General features: G+C 45.3%; 1 protein-coding gene across 4 annotated transcripts in view; it reads left to right on the top strand.

Annotated features, from left to right (window-relative positions):
* The first annotated feature begins 2012 nt into the window (after positions 1-2012).
* LRCH2 (leucine rich repeats and calponin homology domain containing 2) overlaps positions 2013-9927 on the top strand; it is a 45035-nt gene continuing 37120 nt past the window's right edge. For 2 of the 4 annotated variants that reach the window (XM_083796762.1, XM_083796763.1), the window contains exon 1: positions 2015-2355. In XM_083796762.1, coding sequence (XP_083652888.1) covers positions 2088-2355 — 268 coding nt within the window. In that variant the 5' untranslated portion in view covers positions 2015-2087. Of the gene's footprint in view, positions 2356-9927 lie in introns of all 4 variants that reach the window. The other 2 variants (XM_083796761.1, XM_083796764.1) reach the window with 2 other exon arrangements.

The following is a 9927-nucleotide window of genomic DNA, read 5'->3' as shown; positions in this document are numbered from 1 at the left end:
GTGTTAAAGATAAAAAGGCCCCTCATATGCGAGAACTCCAGCATAACTAAATGGTGATTCGAGTTCTCTGACGATTTGTCAGACCCATCTCTTCAAAATGAGCTGTCCCGTTTCCTCTGTCTGACATCGCAGAGACCAGTTAGGCTTTAAATAGCAGGCAGCTGTGTGATGTGGCTAAAAGGGAGGACAGCAGAGCGGCGAATCTGAGCTGGCCCTGTGCCAAACCATCCGCTTTGCAAACTCAGAGCAGCTATTTCTAACATTTAGTTGCTGGGGCTGGCTCCTGGCTGATGCTCCGCGTCTCTCCTGCCAACTGCAGAGCAGAGCCACTGCACCTCCTGCTCCACGTCTGCAGGCAAAACCATCAAACACACTTGGCCCACCATCAGCCTGTGGGTCTGTCAACCTCCACCCTCTCCGGTTGGAAACCCAGCCGAGGGCAGCAGTCAGCAGTGTTTCTGCACGTTTGTCTGACTTTCCTGCTGTGAACCCAGGGGATGATTTGCTTTTTCAGGACAAGAGCAGAGGCTCATCGCGGGCAGACTCATGGGTAGATACTCATATGTAAGATTTAATCCCACGCTCCACAAAAGCATCCACACGCTCCACAAAAGCTAAATGAAGCAGACAGACACAATATTTGCAGGTGACAATGGGAACCCTTCCCCCGCCACACATTAATTTTGCACAGTGGCCTCTTTTGCTGGAAAGCCAATCTATTTGCAGTGACAGAGGGATCCCAAAGTCTGTACAATCTTGCACCAAAGGATTAAATCCTTCACTCTTCAGTACCTTCTTACTGATCCTGGCTAATTCAGTTCATTTGAATTTCGGCCAGATATCGCCCACAGAATATTACAGGGCTGTTCCTCCTTTGACTAATAATGGCTCAGCTGTCTCTCATTGACATATTGCTGACTGAAGGCTATAGTCTCTTCCATTCTGCTTATAAGAGGAATTTCCCTTAGATCCCCAAATTAGTCATGATGCATGCATGCATGAAAAAAAATCCATTTAAGGACCTGCAGGAGGATCAAAGCATAAAAACTGATTCTGCTTATCAAACCCATAGCAAATGCATTAAAATGCGGGTCTCTGAGCCTTTCTTTACCATTTCTTAATGATGACTCTAGAGTAATTTCTGACAGATAAATATGCAGCACGTAACGAGTGCAGATCACATGGTAATCCAGCTAATTAACCTCCCAGAGTGTCCAGCAATCGGGCAGCACCTCATTAACGTAGCAGGGCCCAGGACGTGGTGGCCAGCTCATTTAGGCTTCTCTGCTCTGCTTCCCCATTTTGAGGCAGGGGTGTTACCGGCCTTGAGGCTCACGTAAGCGCTCCCTAACCCCGTGGGGGCCACAACCTGCCCCGCTTTGTTCTGCCCCACCAATTCCTCACTGATTTTTATTTTATTTATTTTTATTTTTTTCTGCATTTTTTTCCACGCCACTCGGTGGCCGTGCAGTTACGGACAGCCGCGCCTCCTTGCTGGCTTTCCCCGCAGAGGCTCGGCCCGGCCCGGCCGCGCCTGGCTGGGACGCCTCTTTAACCGCAGGGCGCCATCGGTGACCGCCGGTGCCACGGATACGACCGGCGCCAAACGGCTCCCGGTACCGAAAGGGCTCCCGGTATCCGAAAGCAGCCGGCCTGCCGTGCTGACCGGGTCAGGGACACGGCGCAGCCCCCGCGCCGTGGCCGCCACAGGCCCCTCCAGCCCCGCTGCCCGCCCGGAAACCCGGAGCCGGCCCCGCGGGCGGCGGCCCCCGGAGCCCCCCCCCGCCCCGCGTGCTGCCGCCGCCACTCGCCCCGCCCCCTCGGCGCGCGCGCGGCCCCTCATTGGCGAGCACCGCCTCGGGGAGCCACGCCCCTTCCCCCCTCGCCGCCGCGGATTGGCGAGGACGGACGAGGAGCGCGGAGAGGCCACGCCCCCTCGCCAGCCGCCCCCCCCCCCCATCTCCCTCCCGCGGCCCCCCCTCCCTTTCCTTCTGCCCCCTGCGGGCCCGGCGGCGCCTGCGCAGTGGCGTGGCGGCGGCGGGCGGCCCCGCTGTTGTTATTGTGGGGCTGGGCTGCGCCGCGGGAAGATGGCGGCCGGGCAGGGGGGCGGCGGCAACGGGAACGGCAACGGGAACGGCAACGGGCCGGGGGGGCTGGGGATCCCCGCTCACCTCACGCTCTCCTTCTCGGCCGGGCCGCACTGGGGCGCGGCCACCCTGCCGCAGCCGCACACGGTGCGCAGCCTGGACCGGGCCCTGGAGGAGGCGGGCAGCTCGGGCATCCTCTGCCTCAGCGGGAGGAAGCTCCGCGACTTCCCCGGCAGCGGCTACGACCTCAGCGACACCACGCAAGCAGGTGGGGGGGGGGGTGGGGAACGGCGGCGGGGCCGGCTCCTGCCGCGGGGCGGGTGTGGGGTGAGGTGTGTGTGGGGGGGCGTCCCCGTCGTGGCGGCGGGGAGCGGCCTGCGGGGGCGGCGGGGGGGGGCGGCGGGGAGCTGGGGGGGTCCCGCTGCGGGCGCTGGGAGCCCCGTGCCCGGGGCGGCTCGGGCCGCGCACCCCGCGGGGCGCCCGGCTGGAGGAGCCGGCCTGCAGGCAGGGCTCTCAGGTGAGGCGAACTCGGAGGCGTTTCCCTACGAGCCGCGCGGAGAAGCAGAGCTGCGCCTTTTTTTCCGCGGAGGTTTTGTCAGGTTTTGGCTCGTCGCTGATGCGCTCCTGGGTTTATTCGCTGCTGGAGCGCTTGCCGAGAATGCATCCTTTTCGAATAACGTACCAGAACAAAATACAAATGGGAGGTCTGTCATCTTTTGTTCGGAAATAGCAGCGGCTTTCCAAAACGTCGTCGAGGCGAATCAGTTCATTGCGTGTTTTTGTTTATTTTGTGGGTTTGCTTTCCCCATCGGTTATGAATAGCTGGCTTATTGTTTTGAATAGGAGACTGCCTATTGTGGCCCCTTATCCATCTCTGACAGTCCTGTATTCCTGCTCTACCAAATACTCATTCTGTTGGTCTTTGTTGTGGGCTGCAGTTTGTGCAGAGTTAAATAACGACGTACTTGTTCTCCTGTGATATATTAGGTTGCATAGGGTGTAAAATTTGTGAAGGACTGATTTATAAAGTCCAATTCCTGTATCCGGTACCAAGCTTGCTAATGATTTGTGGGATATTAATTTCTTTTTTTTTTTTCCCCCCCTCTGGCACATGTGATGCATCCCTACGTGCAGTGCAGAATAGGGATAGGTAAAAGCGTGTTATGTCATAATGGAAGCACTACATTAAATTAAAAACAATTGTTATTTCATGGAACTTGTTTCCATGTAATAGCATAAAAATTTATGCAGCAACATAGTAGACCGATTCACTGTATGAATATTCAATAGCTAAAGCTTTAAAATCAGACATTGTATGTAGGGAATATTATTTAAATGAATTTTTATGTAACCTGAAGCAGGTGCATCAAGGATCCATATTTTGTTTACTTCTTATTAATTCAAATTGTAACTGTGTTTAATTTTTAGCTTTGTTTTGAATTCCATCACATTTGAGTAAAAGCTGTCTACAGTGCTATTATCTTTCTTTTCAAATGTAGTAGGGCCCAGTTACCACCATCAGGATTCGACCTGCATCATGAAAGATGTTGTGTGAAAATGTTTAAAGGCAGTCTCTGACAAAAACAGCCGTAGTGCTTTTTGTTCTAAAAGCACTTATTTAAATACTTGATATGTGTCTATGCAAAAACATTCTCCTAACAATGATGATTTATTATAGTACTTATTTATGAATTAATGCCATGGAATATGAACTTTAGAGGTCTTTCAAAAACTTGATCGTAAACAAAAGATTTGTAGTCCTTATTTTGACATTATCTGTGGACTTTTTTTTTTTTGACGAGTGGGTAAATGGTGTTCTGCTGGTGAATATTTATGGTATCCTTTACAGTGTCAGTATGGCATAGAGCTTTTGATGTGGGATCAACTACTACCTCATAGTCATTTGTTTATTGGCATTTTTCTCACGGTTATTGCTGTTTTGTGCTACGATATACCCATGAATACGGTTATAGATATATGCAGAAACATGGGGAATAGGGACCTTGGGTCAAAAAGATTTGCTGTGTTTCACTTTCAGTTCTAAGTTGGTGACTCTCTGAAATTCGGTTCTGTGATACTTGAAGCAAACTCTAAAAAAAGAAGTATATAATATCTCTCATGTACAAACCTAGCTACAAACAATTTCTTTGCCATATCATAAGCCTTAATGCAGTAGGTTCTGCAGTGTCACTGTAAATCCAGAATATTCTGCCTTAGCATCAGTAAAATCAACCCTAGAAATAACTTCCTGTTGCTGAAGTAAAAACACTACAGTTTTATATGTATACATGCACGCACGCTTCTTAAAGCACAACTGCTGTTATCATCAAAAATACCCTTGGAGGTGTGGTTTTTTTTTTTTTGAGGCTTGGCCATATTTTATATCTAACTTATGTAATGGTTTGCCAGTACATAATTGGCAAATAATATAATACATTTTGGGCATCTTAATTCATGTGACAAAGCTTACTGCTGAACTAAAAGCATATAAACAGTATCTGGCTGGTTAGCTCTGACCTTACGTTTGTCATATCTTTTGTTAACTGTGAATTTGCATTGCAGCTCTTTGGCAAAAAATACTTCTATTTTCTGGTTTGCCAGAATTTTTCATCTGGCTGTTCAAACAAGTCTTGTGCAGCTGTTAAATGAACTTCTTGGGGAAAAAAAAATCAGTTGCAAGATATCAAGAGGTGTATGAATATTCCAATCACTTTATTAACGTGTGTAATTTTGCTTCTTGCTGTGTGAGCAACATTAAGCCCCTGGCAGTTAAGTAATTGAGTAATCACATCAATGTAATCACTGTCTGCTTAGCTGAAGAGATGTGTTTTCTGTTCTGTTTTTTCTTGTAGTTAGGTTCCTGTGCTATACGGCCATCCTGACCCAAGTCAACAGATGCCTTCAGAAATTTCCTTATTTTTTTTTTGTGAGCAGTTCTTAAAACACAAATTTAGTAAATATGAAAGGTAATGGGCTGACAGAAAAAAATTATTTGCTCTGTGTGGATATACTGGTGCCATCAGGCTTGCTTGTGACTTTGTCACAAGAAACTTGAGACCCCGTTTTTAATTTTAAGGGAACCTCCGAGCGATTATGAGTAGTTGAGTGATTGCCTCTTATATTAACCTGAAATTTCTCCTTTGTTACCACCTGCTGCCTTTTCATGTAGCTGAGGAGTAACACCAGTATATTCCAAGTCTGACTTGAGAATGAGCCCTCCTGTCATGGTTAATAACAATTTCACTACCACGGGCCAAGTTCCCACACTGTGATTCCTGCGTGGGTCTGCTGGGGGTATGGTGTGAGGGGAATCATGCTTCTTTATGATGCCATTGCATATGCTAAGGGCATGACTGTTGTTTTTTACCTTACAAGGGCCAAAAATATGATGTATGTAGTGATTTGTGCAATTGCAAGTTTAAAAGCAGTAATGTTTATAGCTTAATGTTCAGTGTGAATTACGTGAAAATGTTATTTGTACTACTCTTCTGCTGCCTGAATGAATAAAGTTATTTTTGTTGGTGGTACCAACCTTGACTCAGGTGACAGAGAGTGATTGAATAGGAACAGCAAATCCAATTTTCAACTGAAGAAACACATATGACGTATATTTTAAGTCTAGATTACATTCTAGAACTCAAACATCTTGAGAAATGTGGTTCTTCAGTAATGACCTCTTCACATTTGAATGGAAACAAACAGGTTATAGGAGACTTTTTGGAGTGGTGTTCATGTTCAGAAATGTATCAGATGCAAAAGCTGAAAGTGACACAGCAGTGTCTTTGCTTTTTTTTTTAGATTTTTTTGTTGTTGTTGTTTGTGAAAAGTGTCTTCTCATGTGACTTGTGAAGATTTCTTGGAGCTGACTCAAAAGTGTATACTCATTTTCCTGGCAAGGCTGACACTTAATGCTAGAACATGTCCTTAGCAAAAGAAATAACAAGGACTGTTTGAAGGCTAAAATTTCACAGACAATACAGAGTTACTCAATATTTTTTATTTGTGGTAAAGGTTCTCCTTGACACTGTGGAGAGACTTCCAAATTTCCTGGTTTTCTGTGGCTGTCCATGGTCTTCTCCAATGGCTCTTGGCGTTCTTCGAATGGACCTGGGATTTTTTTATTACAGAACCAAGGCCTTTCTTGCTTGGGCAGATATGATTATTACTGATACGTTCCCAAGTGCTTGAAGGCTTCTGTTTGACTGGTGAGCCAATGTATAACTTCTCAACAAAGATGAGTAGTACATGGCTTAAAGGAACTCTGCATCACAGGCCTGTTCGTAGCCTGCTAGCCAGCAGATGTAACTTACGCAATGAGCAAATCCCTGGCCATCTGTTTGTTAAAACATGCATCTACTTAAATTTGTCACTTTATCATTTTGTTTCAGCAGGTGGTGCCAATATGTAGTGGACAGGAACTTGCATTAAAGGCTGGAAGGCTACTTTGATTTCAAAGCCAGTGTACTGGATCTCAATTCCTCCTCCCCAGCAGAAGTCACCTGTGATAGACAACCATTGGTCTGTTCCGGATACAGAAAAATGTATTTCCCATGGAAGAACTGTGGTTCAGTCTGAGGGGATGCCCTTTTGGTTAAGGCCCTAATGTAATAAGAATATATATATTTTAAAAAGGATATTAGGATATTATTTAGTAGTGCTGTTTGACAAGCCAGGAATGATGAATATGTAAAGTACGGTTTCTCATTGCCTGAACAGCCTTTCCTCTGGGCTTTTTGAGTATCTTTAATTATGCGGTCATGTACGGTTTCTTCCTGTGTAGCTTTCACTGCACAGGCTGTGTAACTAAAATTAGTGATGTGGATACCCATAGAGCAGGTATTTTCTAGCTCTTGAATTGTTGGATGTAGAACCCAATCACTGCTTCCTATCTCTTTTGGTTGTCTTTTTCACAGAATTAAAAGCTATTCTGCACACTGCCAAATGCCCAATTAAAAAAAAAAAAAAGCTGCTTATAGCAACCCATCGTTTTGGGAGTGTTTTTCTTTCTTTTCAACAGCTCAAAGAAGAAGCACAAGCAGAGGAATGTAAAATACAGAAGCAATATGACAAGGTTGTTAGCTCCTACCTAATGTGGAGCAGCCCCGAGCTAAAATTTTTGGTAGTGTTTTGTCAGGAGAAACATGGTCATGTTACCACAGTCCGGCACCTTGTGTTTCACTTAATAGTATATTAAGAGACATTGCATGTGTTAGGAAACAGATTAAATGATTGAATGTGTACCAGAAGCTGTTGAACTGGCCAAAGTAATTACTTTTTTCATTTGTGTCTAGCTATTAATAGGGGACATATTGGTGGCTTCCTCTTGTACTTTTCTGAATGTGCTCAGAAGTCCTGAGTTTCTCACCTATGCACGTTGCAATTTTGTGACTGTGTGAAGGCTAAAACGTACTCTTTGTCCTTTCAGTTTCAAAATCTTGTGCCTATTATTCCCCTTACTGTCAAACTACAGTTGTTTGAATTGTGAAGGGTTCTCTTTCTCATTTCTAATCTTTGGCCTAGTAAGTACTTGAGAATAGGTACTGGTCTCAATTTATGTGCAGTCTCTGATCCTTCACTGTTGTATATAGGAAAAACATTTTTCTACTATATAAACTGAACTGTATTGATACCAAAGGTCTATCTAGTCCAGTATTCTTTATTGAAATAGTATTTTTTTAACTCATTAATTGATAACTTTATTTGCAGCCCAATGTTTTTCTTGAAAATGATGCAAATGGGTTTTGTGCCCTCAGTTTTCTATGCCAGGCTCATGAAATCTCTGTATAATCTCTTACACTGAAAAATTCTCACACATGTACTTATATCCTCTGTTGTACCCTATATTTTTTTGAGATAAGCCAGGAACTGCATGCAATATCAAGATACGTGTATGGAAGGAAAACTCCCTTCTCTGCTCCTAGCATTTTTTTGTGCCTTTGGCTTGAGTTATCATTTAAAAAAAATAGAGTAATATGGCTGCATCACTGTCAGCTTTACAACTTCAGCATATTCACTTATGAGTTAGTAGAATCATAGAATATCCCGAGTTGGAAGGGACCCACAAGGATCATCGAGTCCAACTGCTGGCACCACACAGGTCTGCCCAAAAACTCAGACCATGTGATTTAAGTGCGCAGTCCAAACCCTTCTTAAACTCCGACAGGCTTGGTGCTGTGACTACGTCCCTGGGGAGCCTGTTCCAGTGCACGACACCCCTCTCAGTGAAGAACCTCTTCCTGATGATATCTAGCCTGAATCTCCCCTGCCTCAGCTTGACACCATTCCCTCGGGTCCCACTGCTTGCCACTAAAGAGAATAGATCAGCACCTACCCCTCCACTCCCCCTCATGAGGAAGCTGTAGATCCCCCCATGAGGTTTCCCCTCAGCCTCCTCTTCTCCAGGCTGAACAGGCCCAGTGACCTCAGCAGCTGCTCATACGTCTTCCCCTCTAGGCCCTTCACCATCTTAGTAGCCCTTCTCTGGACACTTTCCAACAGTTTCACATCCTTTTTGTACTGTGGTGCCCAGAACTGCACACAGTACTCGGGGTGAGGCCGCACCAGCGCAGAGTAGAGCGGGACAATCCCTTCCCTTGACAGACTGGCAATGCCGTGCTTGACGCCCCCCAGGATGCGGTTGGCCCTCCTGGCTGCCAGGGCACGCTGCTGGCTCATGTTCAGCTTGCTGTCAACCACAACCCCCAGATCCCTCTCTGCAGGGCTGCTGTCCAGCATCTCATTACCCAGTCTGTACGTATAGCCAGGGTGGTCCCGTCCCAGGTGCAGGACCTGGTGTTGCTCTTGTTAAACTTCATGGGGTTGGTGATCACCCAGCTCTCCGATCTGTCCAGATCTCTCTGCAAGGCCTTTCCACTCTCAACAGAGTCCACAACTCCTCCAAGTTTAGTATAGTCAGCAAATTTGCTCAGAACACCTTCTAGTCCTACATCCAAATCGTTTATAAAAACACTGAAGAGGACTGGCGCTAAAATGGAGCCTTGGGAGACCCCACTGGTGACCGGCTGTCAGCCAGATGTGGCCCCATTTACCACAACCCTTTGAGCCCTGCCCGTCAGCCAATTGCTCACCCATCGTATGATGTTTTTGGCTAGCTGTGTGCTGGATGTTTTGTCCAGTAGGATCCTATGGGAAACTGTGTCAAAAGCTTTACTGAAATCCAGAAATATCACATCAGCTGGTTTCCCTTGATTGGCTAGATGTAATTCAACATATTGAAGCTAGAGAAGGATATGAAAGTGAAATCATCACAAAATCATGCCTAAGACAAATAGAAACAAGACTGGACACTGAGAAGCAGAACTAGCTGTATAAGTAATTCAGCTGAAAATGCAGTGTGTGTGAAGCTACTGCAATATTAATCATGAAGTGAAGATGAAGTGGCAATTAACATAAGTTTATTTAAGTATGAAAATTCTAAATGTATGGTTTGTAAAGTAGATCCTTCTGGGCAGGGACTTTAAAAACTATTTCTTTAAGTGATCTTTTGCTCCTATAGAAACGAAGTGATTTGCTATTCCTGCACATTCATTCCATGCTGAGATTAGAAAGGCTTGTACTAGAAAGCCAGAAAGGCTTTTAAAGTTTAATTGGTTATGAGGGAGCTTTTCTAGATACAGGTTTTAAAGTTAATATTACAGGTGTTTTGGAATTAAATTTCAGTTATGGTGATGTCATATTAAAAATCATTTGGCAGATCTTTTAGATGAATTAAATATATATATATAAAAAATAATCTTTAAGAGCCTAATTTTTTGAAAATAAAACAGTCAACCTCAATGTTAAATACTCAGGCTTAACTTCATAACGACTGGTATCCATG

The sequence above is a fragment of the Anser anser genome, assembly GCF_964211835.1.
Source record: "Anser anser genome assembly, chromosome: 13".
In the NCBI taxonomy this organism is placed as follows: Eukaryota; Metazoa; Chordata; class Aves; order Anseriformes; family Anatidae; genus Anser; species Anser anser.
This window is presented reverse-complemented; position numbering and strand designations above follow the sequence as displayed.